A 20,027-nucleotide genomic window follows, 5' to 3' on the forward strand; every position below is an offset into this window, starting at 1 on the left:
TACAAGAGATTATAAAAGAGAACATAACCTGAACCCAAGCCATGTAGGGCCTTAAAGGTTATAACCAACATGTTGTATTTTACTGGGAAACTAATTGGCAACCAGTTGAGTGTCTTTAGTATAGGTGTGATATGCTTATTCCTAGATATTCTCATAACCAATCTGGCTGCCTTTTGTGTTGAACTAATTTGAGTTTCCACGCTTGGTAAAGAGGTAGTCCAATGTAGAGTGCATTACAGACATACAACCTTAAGTGTGTGTGTGTGCATGTGCGTATGTGTGTGTGTGAATGATACATACACACACAGACTACAGTCCGCCTTGTATATCCATGGATTCAACTATCCACAGCTTGAAAATATTCCAATTCCCCTCCTCCACAAAAAGCAGCGCTTTATTTTGCCGTTTAATATAAATACAGTTTTGTCACTGCGTATAATAGGACTTGAGAATTCACAGATTTTGGTATCCAATAGGGTTCTGGATAACTGGGACTTACAGTATTTATTATAAATGTATACATTTTCCAGCAAAGTTTTTCAATTCTCAAAACATGCAAACTAGAGTTTTAATGGGATCATAATAAAGTGTTCTTGGAAATTTGTACCTACATAGGGAAGACATAAGGAATTCAAGACCTGAGTTTTGAGACATCACATAATACTCATTAAGTTTGGTTTTATGATTTGTGAACTAATCAATAAAGGTAGCAATATTTCTTATTTAAGAAACTCAGAAATCAAACTGGCAGAAATCATACTGTCATACTAAGGGTGACTCATTGAAAGACACTACTGTGGTGTGGTGAAATTGAAGGCAGTAGGAAAAGGAGAAGACTACACCAAAATGGACTGACTCATTAAAAAAGAAACCACAACTCTGAGTGTGCAAGAACTGAGCAGGGTTTTTGATGATATTGAAGACCTTTCATTCATAGAGTCTTCCTAAGTTGAAGCTGATTTGAGTTCATTGTCATTTTAGTATTTCATCTACTTATGATTTTTCACAAACAGTACAGTAAGACATTCTTGATAGCATGATAATAACTTAGCTTTTGTGGGAAATATATTTGATCTATTAGAAGTTTCTTAGTATTAACTTCATTGGGATGTAGTTTATGAAAATTCTTTATTTGTAGTTGGGAAGAAGATTGTCACTGTCTACCACAGTCTTGCTGCCTAGATGTCACTTTGAAATATTTCAAATTAGATGATATATGAGAGGGTATTAAAAATACAGCATCTCACGGATATGCTTTCCTTTTTCAGAGAACCAATCCTGCTGGAACCAGCAATTCAGAATTACCCCAGGCGGATCCTGGAATGTTCCAGTTGGACATTACGTTAAAAAGTGGTCACAATTTAGCTGCTCGTGATCGAAGAGGTAAGACTCTAGCAGTAATAAAAATAATAATAACTTTATTTATAGACCGCCCTCTCTCCCCAAGGAGACTCAGGTCGGTTTACACACAAAGAAGACAAACATTTAATGCCGAACACAAATACAAATATTTTAAAACAAACAGAATAATACAAAAATAATAACAATAGACTTGTAATAAAAGAGAAATTAACACCAAAATGAGGACCTATGTACCTATAGAAAGGAAATAGGGAAATTTCTTGTTTGTTGTATCTACAATTTCATTTTATTTTATGACTGTGTGCTGAATAAATACTGCTTATGATATTTTTTCCCCTGTCAGATATATTTATATAAGTCATGTTCTTTGGCTATGCAGATTATATTAGATTATAAATTATATGCTTAAAATGTAAATTAGTATCTAAACATATATCTTGTGTACTTCTATCAAATCTTATCTTAAATCTTTATAGATTTTACTTTGCAAATGTTCAAAATTAATTAAGTATAGAAAAATCTTTCCTATGGATAGAGAGGTGGTTTGCATAATGCTTAGCTAGCAATTGATTAGGATAAAGCCTGAAGTGTTGGCGAGATTTTATTGCAATTAGAGGAGCAGTAGCTTAAACAAAATGGGATTTAGAATGTAAACTGTCAGGATTGGCTGAAAATAGAACTCAGTTTCATTTTTATATTGTATCTGTGCTTGCCACCTATTACTTTCTGCCACTTTTTATTTGAAACATAATAATAGAGCTTATTGAATATTGGAATTGCCATGTACTGTAAGTTGTTACATAGGAACTATATTACATAGATACATTTTCAGATAATGGCAAGACAATCACAAAAGTATAGATGAAACTGTTAGATAATAAAGTTATAAAGACAATGCTTACAGTATACATGGATGAAAAATAAATAGGAAAGCATGCTGAACTGAATAAAATGTTGTGTCATCTTCTGGTGATGAAACATACAGAAAACATTTTGAGATATATTATACATATAACAGAAGAATAACAGAATCTTCCTTAACAAACAATTGACTTTCCCCTCCAGTGCAGTTGGGGGTGGGAAGTACTTTGCCGCCTCTCCCACGGAAGAGGCGGAAAGAAAGTAGTCCCGGATGGGACTACTTTCTTGGGAGCGGAGCAGTCACCAGCATTCTGCCCCTCTTCCACAGTCTTCAGTCAACCTGTGACACCCCTCCTCGCCCATTAACAGTATAATTTAATTGGTTGCCCTAGGGGGCTGGGTAGGAACAATTGGGGGGAGGGTTTCACCTACTCCGTACTGTTTTAATAGGGCAAATTGAGAGGTGCAGTCTGTTAAATAGGCATGCCAGAAAACAGCAAGGTATTTGGTTTTAGTGTGCACCCAAAGGACCCTTTTTTGGGTGTAGGCCAGGAATTGAAACCCTCATCTATGTTGTAAATAAAGGAGGTGAGGGCAAATGGAAATGGCCTAGGAATGGGAGAAACTGACCTCAATAAATCCTTGGGCTAGAATTCTCCATCTTGTTTCCCTTAGTGGTCACTTAGTGTTATCGTAATCCGACACACAGGTGTTTTTTGGTCAAAGAAGTTGAGGGATAGGCCGAAAGGATCACTACCTCAGCTTTACCCGCACCAAGTTCATTAAACACTCTATAATTACCTGCAACTTACAAAGTTTAATTAGATAATATTAATAAAAGTTGCCCATAGTTAACCCACTTACGTTGTGTTGCCCCTTTATTCCAGGGGTTTGGTAGCAAAGAACATTTCTGACTTATGGCAACCCTAAAGCAAACCTACTACAGGGCTTTACTGGTGGCAAGTTTTTTTCCAGAAAGGTGTTGCCTTTCCATTCATCTGTGGGTTTCCATGGCCTAGTCTCCAGCTGAATTAATTCACACTGTATTGTTTCTCAGTTAACCAAGGACATAAAAATTCTGGTTAAAAAATCAAGTATTTTGTATTAACAAATAATGTAAATACAAAATAAATAAAAATTAAATATACATAGGTATACAAAATCAAGTCAAAGTATTTTAAAGATAAACAAGTTCCAGCCGTAAATAGATCTGAATAGCTGCTGTGAAAGTATTTGTTCCAATGATTGGCAAAAATAAACCGAACTATAAATGATGGACAGCCAAGCTGCTGTGAAATAACTTGCTCCAGTGACTGGCAAACTGTTCATGATGACAAATCAAGATGGTCATTCTCAGGATTTCTATAGCTGTTTCATACAAAGTCTTCTTCAGCGAACATTTTCAATTTAAAAATATTTCATGTGCCAGAGTCAGAACTACAAGAAATGAGAACTATCACAAAGTCTGTCCATCTAAATAAAGTCTGCACAAATTTCAAAAACATATGTTTATAAACAGCTTACTGCATGAGTTTTCCCCAATTAAAAGCCCCTCTAATTTGGCAGTGTTTCTAGATAAGCAACATCTGCTCGCTGTAATGCTGAATTGAATGAAATAGTTCAAAGAAAACTTTGGAGCAATAACTTGAAAAAACCCCTCTTAATTTCTATTCCTTATCATATAATGCAAATGGTGTACATGGCATATGTAGATGGTAGCTGCCATCATTCCTATCACAATATGGTGATGAATATAAAGTTTGCATGCCGATGGTATGCAATTAATATATTGAGTAATACGTTGCCCTTTCTTTTGGACTAATGATGCATAGTATGTAGGGGCAGAATTAAGAAATAAAAAGCTGCATTGCTGATAAAAATGACAGTTCAGATTTTCCCATTCCCTGTTCTAAAATGTATTGCAAATTAACCCATGTTGACAAGATTAATGTTGTTGGTTTCCCTGCAAACGTTCCTATTGCTTGTTGGCTGCTATTGGCAGATAATGACATAATTAACATGTCCAGGTATCAGTGAACAGGACAGCACAAGAAAATCCTTGCAATGAATACTTGAAATGTAGAATGGCCCTCTAGGATTTAAGTCATGCCATTCCACTGCTCACCGTCTTGAGTTTCCTGTTCAGGACTTCATGATGAATATGTGTGGCACTCATTTGAGTTGTGCTGGGATTTCAGCCTCCTTTTTTGTCTATGCCTTTTGTGGGCTGAAGGTACAGACCGGTTACATTAAAGTCTTTGATTTCTGGGTTGTTCTGGTTTCCTGTGAACATTCATTTCTGAAGGTTTAAGGGAAATGGTCTATCAATGAAAAGGTTTGTCTGGTTTTAAAAAAAAACAGCTAGATGTCTTTTTCCTCCTCCTGCTCTTCCAGACACTATGCTCCATTTTAAAAAATAATCTTTATTGTGAAAACTTTTTACAATAGGGTTGGGATGGGCTTTGGAGATTTGGATTATAAAAATAAGGGAGTATATTGATATGGACTCTTTGCTGTTCTTGCCCCAAGATCAAAATAAAGGGAGCAAAATGGACTGGCTTCCATTGAGAAGATACCTCAAGGAAAAGAAAACAATTAACTTGGCTCCATTTCTTGTTCTATTTGGTTGTCTTTGTTTTCACTGAATCAGCCTGTATTCTGTGCCACTGAACACACTTTTTGTGCTTTTTTGATTGGGCTGTTAAAAGCATTAACCTCATATGGATTGTAATTGTTGCATTGGAAAACACTGAGATTGTGTTTTTATACTTTCTTCACTTGAGAGCTAGTATGGAAACTCGGGAGACCAGTATTTCTCCTCAGAACTAAGACAGTAAGAGAGAGCTGATTTAGGCAGTTGTCAGGGTAGAAAAGATACCTGTGTGTGTAACCATTTACAAAAATACACCCCAATCTTCTAACTACAAACTTCTACAAGATTTCAGTAAATCTTTCAAATTAAACGGACTTAAATGCAAAGGTTAGTTTGGGATGCTGACATTTACAGCTGCTTACACTTGCAAAACAATAGGTTGCCATTTACCCTTTTTGAACTTCTCAGTGGCTTTAAGTGGATTTAATATCTTCTTTCACCTCTATTTTTTCCCACTGAGGATTACAATATGTAGAATTAGGACTTCCAAAGGAATAACTCCTCTGGACTATTGGAGCTTCAACAACAAAGAGGATAGTAAACTTGTAGCATACATTGTTATAGTTGCAGCCAGCTTCATCTGGTGCATGAAGTATCCAGAAAAGTCTGATACTTTATATGAATCTGCTGAGCTGGAATATATGTGCAGAGTTAATTAACTGAGGCTGAATAGATACCATTAAAATGCTAGCTATTTTAAAGCAGGAGTGGGCAACTGCTAGGAGCTGAGGGGTGACATTGCCCCTCTCAGGGAGACTTGGAAGGCTGCTCCACTGCCCCACCCTGTCATTTTTTCCATTGTGGATGTGGAGGTAATTTTTCCATGTTTTGCCATAATCCCATCAAACCCACCCTTGTTTTGGGCCTAGGAAAGATCTTCGTAAAACTAGAAATTCTTGGTTGGATTTCTCTTTTTAGAAAAGGCTTCCCAAAATGGGATGGGGGGTGGGGGTAAAATGGCTGTGAGCTCCATATGATGTTCATAAAGGCATTTGGGGCCAAAACAAACAAACCTTGAAGATGTTTTGCAGACCTCAAATAGGCTTAGGATTGCATATATATGCAATCACTTAAAATTTTAAATTATATACAGTGGATCCATGGTATCTATTTGGGTTTAGATCCACCTCCTTTAGATAATAAATCCATGGATTCATTTATTTATTGAGTCAGAAGCTAATTGAGAATTCAGTTATAATGTATAAAAATCACAAACAAAGTTAAAAGTTTGGCATTATACTAAATTTCCTTTGACCAGAAGCTGGCCTCTGGTGTCGCTGTGAGAAGGTCCTCCATTGTGCATGTGGCAGGCCTCAGACCGCATTGTAGTAAGTGGTCTATGGTTTGCTCTTCTCTGCACTCACATGTTGTGGACTCTACTTTGTAGTCTGATTTTTTAAGTTTAGCTCTGCATCTTGTGGTGCCAGGGTGTGGTCTGTTCAACGCTTTCCAAGTCACCCAGTCTTCTGTGTGCTTAGGAGGGAATTTCTCATCCAGTATCAGCTATGGATTGAGGTTCTGGGTTTTAACCTCCTACTTTTGGACCTTCGCTTGCTGAAGTGTTTCTGCAAGTATCTCTGTAGATGTTAGGAAGCTATTTCTTGGTTTAAGCTGTGGATGATCAAGTCCAATTACACACAATCTGCACAAGTAAAATGCTATCCCTTACATAAAATGATAAATTCAAGGTTTGCTTTTTGTATTTTTGCTTTGTTACTCAAAACACGGATTTAGTGACTCAAACACGAATTCAGTCTGATGGTTTTGGCCCTTGGCTGGCATTTTAGCTCCTTTCATCACCACCTATCTTTGAACAAAGCCAAGTCTTCCACACCTGGGTGCCTAAAATGAAAGTGGTGAGAAAAGGAGCAGGACATGATTGACAGCTTCAAACAGTATTTAATAAGCTCGCTACTGAATACTTTTGGGAAGCAGGGAATAACCTGCTGCGAGTCTTTGGTTTCTTTGGGGTTTTTTTTAATATTGTCCCCCCCCCCCCCTTGACATCAAAAATTGTCAGCATGCTGGATGATTTACTAATCTGGTCTTGGTTGCCTTTGATTTTGTAGATGTTACAGGCACGCACAATTATTAGTTGTGAATATATCAAGTTTTATGTTAAGGATGTCTTCAGCTGAAGCAGTAAATCTCATTTTATTGGTGTTTAGATAATCCTAGTACTTTGGATTGCATTTGCTTCAGTGACAATGCCTTGGGATTATAATGAGGAATAATTCAGTGATAGTCTAGCCATTGTAATAGGCTTAACATCTTCTAAATCACTTTTCTCTATATTGCAGAAAATAATAAATTGTCTCATATTGATCCACTAATGACCTAGATTGGAGGGCAGTGCAAAGCAGAATTATATTAATTTCAAAAGAGTAATTATTTCCCTTTTTATTATTTACCATAAAGCAGAACTTGCCAACGTGCTCTGAAAATGAAAAAAAACTTTTATCCAATGAAACAAGTGTTTAAAAGTTAGCTGTGGACCTGAGTCATAACATGAAATAATGCCGCTTGTTAGGGTTGTGGTTTTCAAGGACATAATCAAGAATCAAAGCTGTTGCCTTTTAGCCAAATTATGTTATGATATTGTTTTCCTGTGTCCTAATTATTTATTACTTATTATGTGTGCAGTATTCTCACTTTCCAGATCACAACTTTCTGCTTTTGTGGAGTTTATATGCTAAAATTCAAGACAGGCCTGTCTGTGTCAAGGGCCATTACCAACATAGCTTGGTTATATCATATCTGGATTGCAGCAGTGTGCTATATATAGGGATGCCTCAGAAACAACAGTTCATCCAAAATGTGACAGGGGAGGGCTGAATATAGGAAAGCCTAGAAATATTGTTGAAAAAGCTGGACTGGCATACTGTTTGCTTCTGGTGACAGTTCAAAGTGCTGATATTTGCTTTTAATGTCCTAGGATAGTGGTGAGTGATCACTTTTTTTTCTGTATGAGTCTGTCTGTCTATTAGAAACTGTATTTGATGGGCATCACATGAGCCCTAAAATTCATATTCTTATTTTGCCACCGCCACTTAGATCAACCCTGTAAAGTTTCACTGGGTGTCATATAGAGCACTGCTTCTTAAACTGTGGGTCCCAAACCCAAATGGGTCCCCTTAACTCAATACTAGGGTCCCCAACATTTTGGCAACAGTAAAAGTTTTCTGAATGTCACCTAATGCCTGTTTTAGACATTTACACAAATCAGTTCTGCAGTGTTTACAGTGGACTCCAAAGAAGACTGTTTTGCTATACAGGCAGTCCTCAAATTACAAACAAGATAAGAATAAACCTACAGAACCTAAGTTGAATTTGTATGTAAGTTGGAACAGGTACTTGTTTACGTGTATTTCCAGCCAAATATATATATATATATATTAGCTTGGGATAGTATAGGGAAGGGTTAATACCCCTGTGGTGCTTGTTTTGCTGTTTGTGCTCCTCAGAAGACTTCACGTCACTTTCTGTCCCCGTGATAATTGGATTATGAAAAATGTGGCTTGTTGTGGAAACAAGGATTGATGAGAAAGCTTCAGTAGAAACACTTTTTCCCCATTACTATAATAACTCTTTCAGGAGTAAATTTCCCTTCCCAGAGGTAGGTTTCCGTCACTTCCTGTTGTCTCACACACCTTTCCTTAACTATGGGTCATTTGTAAGTCGAATGTGTGTAGCTCGAGGACTGCCTGCACTTTATAAAAAGGAAAACAGCTTGTTCATCAGTAAACATTTGATTTTGTATACCTATTTTGTATACCTATATACCTGGTGTTGGGCCCTCTGGTGGCGCAGTGGGTTAAACTGCTGAGCTGCTGAACTTGCTGACCAAAAGGTTTAGTGGTTCTAATCCAGCGCTCTATGCAGCCATGCTGGCCACATGACCTAGGAGGTGTCTGTGGATAACACTGGCTCTTCGGCTTAGATATGGAGATAAGCACCACCCCCCAGAGTCAGACATGACTAGACTTAAAAGTCAGAGGAAACCTTTATCTTTTATACCAGGTATCAAGCAAAAAATGATCAGACTGAAAGAGGTCACCAATGGAAAAATTGAAGAAGACCTGTCATAGAAGACGCAGCAGAAGCAGCAAATACTCTTATTCACCACCATAACTATTAGTGCATATTGGTAATAGTGAGCACTTACTAACATTCAGTTGTCTTTGTTTAAACAGTTTTCTCCACTTGTGCTCTATAGCAACCTCCTAGTTTGCTTTGCTATCTTTAAATCTAGGATCTACTATGAGGTATACCATGGAGTTCCTGGTTATATACAATAATAAATGGTGGAATACATGGTCCTCTTCCTTGTTTTTGTCCATACAGCAAACCAACCCTCATCCAGCACCTTGATTATGTTAATTTCCATGATAAATCTCATGATAAATAATTTCGGATTACTTTTTCCTTCCTTTCTTCCTGAATTTTCCAGTGCCTTTAATGTTTTTAGAGAGGTTCTTGCTTTGATAGTCTTATGCTGTTCTATTGTTGTGTGCTTTTAAAGTTTTTTCATGACTATCCAAGTTGATATCATTTCAGAAAATGACTGGCCTTCAAGCAATAGTTTGCTTTGTGACAAATTGGGATTAAAGTATCAACTACTTCTTGGGGACCCATCAATTTCTGTCAGTTACCATCTATAGTTTCCATCTCAAAACCTGTGAAGCAGTTGTCAACGGAGGTCAACCTATATATTTGTGAAAAGCTGTGAATTCTGCTCGGTGATTAGTGTTAAATTGACTGACAACCTGAAATGATAGCTCTGAGAGTTATGAATTGCTGCGTATATTAAAAGGGCTATGAGAGCCACAACAGCACAGATCTAGGTGGAGGGAACTGCATAAAGAAGGCCTGATAGCACTTAACAGATTTCCCATTAGGAGAAGTTAGTGGAGCATTAAAGGCCTATTTCAACCTTTAATAGCTCAGATGAAAAACAAATGAATATAAAATGACATTAATAAATGTAGACTATAATATACAAAAAAGGTTCCAAACCATTAGTGAAGTAAAAGTTGCTGATACAAACACTGGGATGTTTTTTTCTAAATAACTTTTTGTTGTCTAAAGCTTGATTTATGGACAATATTTGACTTTCTCAAGGTCCGACATCTAATTTGCGTAGTATGTATATTAATTCAATTATGCATATTATTCTAATCTATATTGTAACTGTGGAAACTGGGCACGTTATTGATGCATTTTTCTGCCATATTACCATATTTCCAATGGAGTGGGTTGCAGACCATAAATACAGTGAGCCCTGATGCATTTGTTGTAAAAACATGAAAACTCTGAAAAGCCCATTATAGTGTAAAAATATATATATTTCAAAGCAAGTGCCTATCCAACATGGCAGTTATGTTTTCCCCACAATAATCCCATCCTTGTATTTCTCAACAGAAATCCTTTCTACATCTTTCTACAAAGCACCCTTGTAGCTGCTGTTTTGTGTACTTGGCAAAGTTTGTATTGTAGAGCTAAATGGCATTTCTCTCTCATTCACTTTTAACTTAGAGGCACATATTTGTGAGTAAACAACTCAAATAGCCATACCATACTTTTGAGAAAATTGTTAGATTAGTCTATCCAAAAATGTGTTACATTTTTTTCATTGCTTGAACTTGTTTCCCCCAAATCTGACCATTTACATCAAGCATCTACCTCAATAAGTGGGTTGTTGCAGGTTATGTCCATGTTCTAGAAGCATTCTCTCCTGATGTTTCGCCTGCATCTATGGCAGGCATCCTCAGAGGTGTGTTTTTGGCTGATGTTGATATAGAGGTGCAATAGTTCCTTGTCTGTGTTTGCGAGTTCTTTGTGGATGGTGTGAATTCTCTCTCGTAAGAGATTGCGTTCCAGGAGAGAATGCTTCTAGAACATTTATTTATTTATTTGCCACATTTATATATCGCCTTTCTCAGCCCAGATGCAACTCAGGACGATTCACAATTGGCAACAATTTGATGCCTCCACAATTATAACAATAAAACAATAATAAAATAGTGTTAAAAACATTTAGCATAAAATATAAGAATATTTTAAACCGTACAAAGCTTTAAAAACTTTGTCGTGAGCATCTCCATGTCAAGTCAATATTCAATTGTATCATCAAGTCGTTCCATGATTCCGTATAACTATGCTGTATTTGGGAAGGCCTACTCAAAAAGCCATGTTTTCACCTTTCTTCGAAAAGTCAGGAGGGAGGGAGCCAATCTTATCTCCCTAGGCAGGACCTTCCACTGTTGAGGGGCCACCACTGAGAAGGCCCTGTCTCTCATCCCTGTCAAACGCATATTGTCTGAAAAAACCTACAGCAACCCAGTTATTCCCGCCATGAAAGCCTTCGACAATACCTCAATAAGCTTTTGACTATCCTCTCTTTTCCCACTTTCCTCAGAAAGCATCATGACATTGCTACATTAAGGACCAGATTTGCTCTGTTCTCTTTTCCTGCTTCTCACCTCTGTCTCACTGCTTCTCATTTGTCGATTTCCTTTACTTCTGTCTTCTTAGATTCATGTCACGCCTCTTATATCCCTCTTACCTTGTTCTTTGCACTCTGCTGTGCCTTCCTCACCTTGCAAAACATTATCTTGCACCTTGTATTTTATAATGTCTGCCTGTCTTGTTGCTTGCACCTCACCACTGAGTCCCTTACCCATCCTTTCCTTATTCCTCCTCTTTCCTTCACGTCACACTCCTTTCCTTCCTTGCAGTGAACGTCCTCCTTACTTTATACTCTCCAGTACTTCTATCACTTGGTCTCCTGATCCTCTTCTATTCCCTCCCTGGCCTCACCTCATGCCTTTGCCGTATGCAGCCGTTTTCTTCTTGCACTTTGCTGCCTGTATCTTTTCCATCTCTGTTCATGCTCGCTCTGTTCTTGTATTCTACTGCTTGCACCTCTCATTCTCCAGTATCTGTTACTCACTCCCTTTCCTCTCCTCACACTCTTGCAATGCTCATCTCCTTTGGCTTTCTATGGTTTACTCTCCCAGCTCTCCTTTCCCTCGTTTCATGTCCTCACAATGTGCCCCTTCCTTTGCAGTCTGTCACTTACATTTGCATCACTCACTCTCCTATGCCCCACACTTCCTCCCCTTGCCTTGTGTCCTCAAAGTGCACCTCACTCTTTGGAGCAAGTTACTTGCTTGCTTCTTGCAGTCTGCTGCTAATAACTCGTTCTTGTCTCGCTCCCCTAATACCCCCCCCCCCTTCCAACCAGACAGATAGGTGGCATTGAACTAGTCTCTTAATGCCTGCAGTTGACACAAGTACCATACATGTCCCACGCTTAATGCTTCTGATGTAGATTACCAGTACCTGCTGTAAGAGGCACACACATTCACTTGGAAACCAGCTGCATTATTTGCACCATATTTTATCATGTATTAAATAAGCTGTATGAAGAACCACATTTTCTTCCTTTTGTTCAAGGTGGAAGTAATTTGTTTATTGATTCTAATAGGGAGATACTGCCATCGTGTGCCCTGCCCAGAATCTGCAGGATTGTAATAACTGAGCTGCCTATTGGGAATATACTGCCACCGTGTGCTTCAAATTATAGTTACTGCCATAGCATTGTAGGATTACTCTTCAAGCTGCAAAATGTCACTCTGGTTGAAACAGAATGCTTGAATTTTTAGATATGCTTTTATCAGGAGTGGAATGGTATCAGTATCGATATTCAGTTTATCATGCCTCATTGAATGTTTATATGTGAATTAAGGGTTTTATTTATTTCATGTCAAAATCATTGCATAAATAAGTATAAAACTGATAAGCTAGAGGAAGCCGAAGCGACTAAATAATTTTAGACCAGAAACGGGTAACAGCGACCACATTGTCTGTGGCTTTAAACAATTCTTTCTCTATGCATGAGGTAAGGCATTGTGGGCAAGCATACAGATTCGGAGTTGTTTGTTCTGCTCCACAGTTGCACAAGGGGGAGGATTCTTCTAGTTAGTGCCATTTTGCCAGGTTGTCTTTTGATTTGCCCACTCCACTTCTGAGTGAATTATGGGTGAAAACCAAAATGAATAGGAGTGCATTTCATACACAGTAACTCCTGGGATAGACTTATCATGAGCCAGACAGCATTGCCAGAGCCATGTGTATGTTAATGTATTTTTTCTTAGGACTGGAAACGTAATGACTTTGTTGAATACTTCTTATAGTAAAATATTTATTCATCCTGAAACATATCAATTGCTTCATTTTCTGCCAAAGCTACTAATATTCACATTCTCATTCTGTCTTTCCTACTACTTCATTAAATATTCTTATCTTTTAAAAAAATGCTACTCAGATGAAACATATTGACTAGTTCAGCTTCTGTAGAGTGCCTTGATTTTTTTGCCATCAAGTCAATATTGATGTATAGTTATTCGGTTATCAGCAACCTGCCTAATGTGTCTTTGGGGTTATTGTTGGGATAACTTTCTCTGATTAATAATAATAACTTTCTTTGTAACCCCGAGGGGACTCAGAGCAATTTACAAAAATAATAAATGGCAAACATTCAATGCTGAAAAACCCAATAGATGATCAAAGCAAAAACATAAAATAAACTCAATATAACTTATAAACAATCACAAACCAGGGTTACACTAAATAAACATAATAGACACAAAAAGTCATACCAATTAATAAACAATATATAACAGCATATCAGCAAGCTGAAGGTAATATCTGTTATCAGGGGTGGAGTGGGTATCAGATGTGTTAATACTCCACCTCTCCTGTGACTTACAGGATTACAAACATCCTACAAATAGAATCTATTCTAAATATGCTATGCACAAATAACTAGTTTATCCCATCATGAGGGCTGTTGGGAGTTGCAGTCAAACATCTGCAAAGCTATAGGTTGTTCAACAATAGGTTACACAATGGAGACACTAAATTTACTCAGTAAAGTGTTGGTAATATATGTAGTGTAGAGGTTATAGTGCTAGACTGAGATTTCAGACAAGTGCAAGTCTTCATTGAGCTATCAAAATCACTAAACTGTATTTAGAGCGATCTTGCAATTATTTATTCTGACCTATCTCACAGAGTTGTGAGGACAATAGTGAAAGAGGGAGTGCCATATACATAGTATTGTGCTCAGTAGAGAAAATATGAGATATAGATATAAATGAAAAGTGATCTATGTCTGGAAAATGAGATACCAGTAGCAAACAGCATTAATTATGATAAACTAATCTTATCTCCTTTTTTGCTAGAGTTATAAGTTTGGTAGATGAAGGGAATGCTGTGGAAGTAACATATCTTGATTTCAGTAAAGCCTTTGATAAGATTTGCTATGATATTCTTCCAAAAGATCTAGTAAAATGTGGAGTAGACAATGCTGTTAGGTGGGTTTGGAATTGGTTAAGAGGATAAACCCAAGGGTTGCTCAATGTCTCCTTCTCACCCCGGAGAGAAGTCTCCAGTAAGGTGCCACAGAGTCCTGACCTAATACTATTCAGTATCTTTGCCAAATGATTTGGATGATGGAATAGAAGGCATGTTTATTAAATTTGCAGACAGTACCATATCAGGAGGGGTAGCTAATACCCAGAAGACAGGATCTAAATCTGAAGTGACCTTAACAGATTAGAGAGCCAAACCAAAACTAACCAAATTAATTTCAACAGGGAGAAATGTGAGGTACTATATTTAGGCAGAGAAAAAGAAATACACAGATGTAACATGAATCACACTATAAGATGGGTCACATTTGGCTTGATAATAGTATATGTGAAAAAGATATAGGTGTTGTAATAGGCCGTAAGCTGAAGCTCAGTCAATAGTGCAGTGTAGCAGCTAGAAAAGCCAATGTCATTTTAGGCAGCCTCAATAGTAGTATAATGTCTCACTGGAAGTTCTAGTTCTATATTCTGCTTTGGCCAGACCTCACTTAGAGCGCTGTAATTAGCTCTGGGTGCCACAGTTTCGGAAGGATATTGACAGGCTGGAAGATGTCCAGGGAAAGATGATCAAAATGATAAAAGGTCTGGAGAGAAGAGGCATAGGGAGCGTGGTATATTTAGCTTGGAGAAGAAAAAATTGAGAGAGGGTATAATAGTAATGCTTAAATATTTCAAAGGATGCCATATTGAGGAGGAAGCAAGTTTGTTTTTTGCTACTCTAGAGATAACAAGCAATGGATTCAAACTACAGGAAAAGAGATTCCACCTAAGCACTAGGGAAAGCTTCCTGACAACAAGAACTCTTAAATATTGGAATAAGCTGCCTCGAGGTGTGGTGGAGTCTCCTTCTCTGGATATTTTTAAACAGAAGCTGGATGGCCGTCTGTCAAGAGTGCTCAGATTTATGTATGACAAAGGTTGGACTGGATGGCCCTTGTGGTCTCTTCCAACTCTGTAATTCTATGTTAGCAAAGATCTATTGGGAAGTTAGCTAACAGGAGCTAGCATGGTGTAATCATCTGACTAGAACACTGGACTAGGGCAGGATTCAAATTACTGTTCAGCTATAGAAATCCACTGGGTCGCACTTCCTGGGTCACACTTAGAGGAAGGCAATAGCAAACTCCTCTAAGTAAATATTGCTAAGAAAACCAGAGTTGACTTGGAGGCACGAACAAATCTGACCGCTTTCTCAGTGATTTCATGTAGTATTGGTTTATGAAAGAAAGAACAACCAATAAATGATACTTACAATGTATTAAGTGATATCTTAAATTGAAATTATGGTCAGGGTGCTAACCAATTAGCCTTATTTGAACTTGTTTGTACTCAAATTTAATTATAAACCGAATTTGGTAGTTTACAGTGCCATCTTGTGGTCTGATGAAATGTACACAGATATTTGGCATGCCGTCAAGTAAATGAAATTCTCTAAACTTTCTTGTAACAGTGCACATGATGATGCTATAGCTCTCTTCAATCTACCCTATATGTATAAAGCTTGAATTTTAGTCAAACAATCACCCTCTCAAAAAACAAACAAACCTAGATTGACTTGTCCATGGGTCAATATAATGGTACCCTAACTCTTGTATATAAAAAGGGACATACCACCTTCTCTGAGCAGAATAGCAGAAAATGAGGACTTAAACCATCCCAAGAGAATCTAAAAGAAGCACCAATACCCTCTACTCTCTCTGCTGTGACACTGGTTCTCTCTCTTGGGAGGAAAAATGATAGTGGTTCCCCCTGAGGCAGTGTTAGTGCTTTCCTCTCTCTGTGAAATGACCCTCAACTTATCAATGGATCCTCTCAAAATCCATAATTTTGACCCCAAAACCTGGTCATCACTTATACATGGGTATATACAGGAAATAAAACCCGACTGCTCATTGGAGGGAAGGATATTAGAGGCAAGGATTAAGTTCTTTGACCACATAATGAAAAGACAGGAACGCTTAGAGAAGACAATGATGCTGGGGAAAATGGAAGGAGAAAGGAAGAGGGGCCGACCAAGGGCAAGATGGATGGATGGGATCCTTGAGGTGACTGGCTTGATCTTGAAGGAGCTGGGGGTGGTGACGGCTGACAGGGAGCTCTGGCATAGGCTGGCTCATGAGGTCACGAAGAGTCAGAAGTGACGGAACGAATGAACAACAACAACATACAATCATCCTGTAATAATTTAAAAACACAGTGAGATAAAAGAAAACGAATGGAATTTTGAAAGGGTCATCTTTAGAAGTTTGATAAACTATAATCTTAACAGAAAATGTAGTTTAATGCTTATTTTGATTTTTTTTTTACAGTCCTGGGAAAAGATATTTTATTTAAAGGCTTAAGTGTATCTTTTTTATTATTTGAGCAAGTCATGTTAAAAATGGGAATAACTTCTAAAATACCTTTAAAATACTATTAGTTAAGAATAAACATTCATTTTTTCATGAAATAAATAATATTTCACATGTTTTGTTACGTCCATTGTACATAGAAAACAAATGGAAATGAAACAGAATAAGGAAATGGCTCGCATAAGATCATATAAGCAGTCTGCACACTTGAAGGCAAGGTATCACATATAAAAGTTACTCAAACAACTTGCATGAGTTATTTCAGAAAAATAAAAGTATGCATAAACAAACTTCATAATGATTAGCTCTGAAGAGATGTTATGACATAATGGTGCAGTTAAAACTGTTGAAAAACATAAATTTTTGTTTTTCTTCAAGGAACTCAGTATATCATGATATAATACTACTACTACTACTACTACTACTAATAATAATAATTTATTTATTTATACCCTGCCTATCTCCCCAAGGGAGATATATAGCTCTCCGAGGAAGATATATACGTGTATATTGTTTTGAAATGTGACCCCTCATATCTATAAGATCAGTTTTATGCATCATTATTAATTCCCATGGTTAGTCAACCAAAATTTTCAAAAAGTTTTTAAAATACTAGATTATTTAGTTCTCCTCCCCATCTCCCCCCCCCCCCCCCCAATCCCAAATCAGAGGTACATGTGTCACAAATAATTTTGATTGTTGTTGCAGGGACAAGTGATCCGTATGTCAAATTTAAAATTGGTGGGAAAGAATTCTTCAGAAGTAAAACAATCCATAAGAATCTTAATCCTGTATGGGAAGAAAAAACTACTATCATTATTGAACACTTAAGGGAACAGCTGTATGTAAAGGTAAGCCCCAGGCATTTTTTTTAAATAGTAAAAAAAGAAATGTGCTAAATTATACCAAATCAGAACTTGAATTTTACATTATGCTAACACAAACTTCAGTCTTATAAAAGTTATGTCCCATCTTTGCTTTTTAATGAACCTCAAAAGTGTTTAGAACACAAATATCTGAAATATCTATAAAATGTAGGTTAATGTTTGGAAAATAGCGACTGAAAAGCAAAATTGAAATGTAAATCTTGATTTTTACATAAGTTAGTGAATTTTGCAAATTCTACAAATGTGTACTTGAAACTCTCCTTGTATAAACACAATTCATCTGTCCTGATGAATACAATTTTGGTTTGCTGGCATTTCCAATTATGATACCAATGGAATTTCCTGAAGTAAGAGATGCTCCTTCTTTGTCCATTTTAGGTATTTGATTATGACTTTGGGCTTCAAGATGACTTCATAGGGTCAGCTTTTTTGGATCTGAATTCACTAGAACAAAACAGGTACTGCCTTATAGAACTGCTGAATTGTGTCAACAAAAGTTTTGATTCTTTGTGTTTTCTCATGGATAGAGGAAATGGCTTCTTGTTCCATGACATAATTATATTGGTGTTATTGCCAGTTACTGCTCTTCTGAGTTATCATTTACAGTATATACTCGAGTATAAGCCTAGTTTTTCAGCCCCTTTTTAAGGCTGAGAAAGCCCCCCCCCTTGACTTGTACTCAGGTGAGGGTCCTGGCAGGAAGGCGTGGGGCTGAAAGAAAGGCTTCATTCAGCCCCATGCCTACCTGCCAAGACCCTCACCTCTCCACACAGCAACCCAGCTCTCCTTCCTCTCCTCCTCTCTTGGTGCCAGTCTTTCCCACTTTTCCTTACTCATATACACCCAGCATTTTCCCCAAAATGTATAGTTAAAATAAACTGTGGTGAGTATTAGAAGGATACGTAAGCACATTTACATTAAACAAAGTTAGAATTATGATTTAATCAGAGTTGGGCAGTCTTGTCTTAAATTACAATTTTATGTAAATATTCAAAAACATTAACCTACCTATCCCTCCATTAATGTAGCTGCTGCATCTCCCACCCTTGGCTTATACTCAGGTCAATACATTTTCCCAGTTTTTTATGATATGTCTTATATTTGGGTCATCTTATACTCAAGTATATGCAGTAAGTTCTTATCAGACTTATGGGTTCATTTGACCTTTTTCCCTCTACAGACTTTTCCAGAAGATAGAACATTTAAGCCTTCTATGATAGTTGCCCCTATCTACAACTGTTTATGCCATTGTTTATTAACCTTCAACAGATTACTGATTTTTTTTACATTAGTGTAACACAGGGGAGACAACTGTGTGGTGTGTACCTCACTGACCTCCTGACTCCCCCAACTTTTGGGAAGAAAAGAGCTGCCAGAAATGATAGTGGAAGCATGATTTTCACATATCATTCTGTTTCATTTTCTCCCGCACTAGAACCTTAAAGCAGTTAAACACAGCCAAAACCAGGCCTTAAACCATTCCCTGGAGCAAAGGATACCAAGATGTAACCTGAGAAAAGGAATGAATATGAATTGGTTGTCTGAATAACTTTTTCTCTGTACCTATTGTAGCTATTGTCATTATTTTAGTATCCTGAAGTTCCACTGAATTCCATTACTCCTCATACCATTCAGTCATGTTGCACTTTTGTACTGTTATAGTCCACAACATAATGCAATCACAGTTTGACATACTAAAAGCAGTACTGTGAAGCAGCCTTAAAATCATCCGTAAAAGCAGCAGACATGGAAAGAGAACAAGTATTGTACATCTTTCCTAAGAAGTTTGTTTTTAATCAGTAGCATTATTATATTAATGCCATTGGATGTGGCGAATTGCTTCCAAAGACTGCATATTCCACAGAATGGATGCCATTCTCCTTTCTTTAAATGCTAGTATGCAGTTCAGGGTTGTCTCTAGGGTCTCAATGTCGATCAAATAACATGAAATGAGGTAAGCAGGCTTCTGCATGCCTTCCTCTATATCGGGGGAGCGCCAAGTACAAACAGACCAAGTGTAGCCTCCAAGGCTACATTTGGTGCAGCTCAGATGCCCTATACCTCCCCATGGGTAAAAGAAATTAGCAAAAAAGGTTAATTTGTATTACGAGAGAGTTCCAGGAGAGATACTTTTTATTCAAAGAAGATGCAGTGCCCCCCTGTTTTGTTTTGCGCCTCTAAATGTTGGCCACTTAGGTAGGGGGGATTGTTTCAGATCTGGAACAGCCCACATTGGTCTTGTGGTCAGGCAATTGGCCAACAGGTGCCCTGACCTTGTGCACTCCTGCTTTGATGTTTCAGCTTCTGTATAGTCACAAGTTTGGTACTTGCTCTGCATGTTTGCTTTACATTCCTCATTTGTAGTGTATTGGCAGAAGGATAGCACTAGGTAAAACATTATTGCTTAAAGTGTGCGTTCCGATACAGGCAATCTGCTTAACCTGATTTCTTGGAAACATCTGTATTTGCGTTAACC

At 37.5% G+C, this 20,027-nt stretch overlaps 1 protein-coding gene across 4 annotated transcripts in view; it reads left to right on the forward strand.

Moving 5' to 3' along the window:
- The window catches only part of MCTP1 (multiple C2 and transmembrane domain containing 1), a 232,711-nt gene that overhangs the window by 80,384 nt on the left and 132,300 nt on the right, over positions 1-20,027 (forward strand). For all 4 annotated transcript variants that reach the window (XM_067464541.1, XM_060761792.2, XM_060761793.2 and 1 more), the window contains exons 2-4: positions 1,269-1,383; positions 17,373-17,515; positions 17,930-18,009. In XM_067464541.1, the coding sequence (XP_067320642.1) occupies positions 1,269-1,383; positions 17,373-17,515; positions 17,930-18,009 (338 nt within the window). The remainder of the gene's footprint in view (positions 1-1,268; positions 1,384-17,372; positions 17,516-17,929; positions 18,010-20,027) is intronic.

This window comes from Anolis sagrei, chromosome 2 (assembly GCF_037176765.1).
Source record: "Anolis sagrei isolate rAnoSag1 chromosome 2, rAnoSag1.mat, whole genome shotgun sequence".
NCBI lineage: Eukaryota > Metazoa > Chordata > Lepidosauria > Squamata > Dactyloidae > Anolis > Anolis sagrei.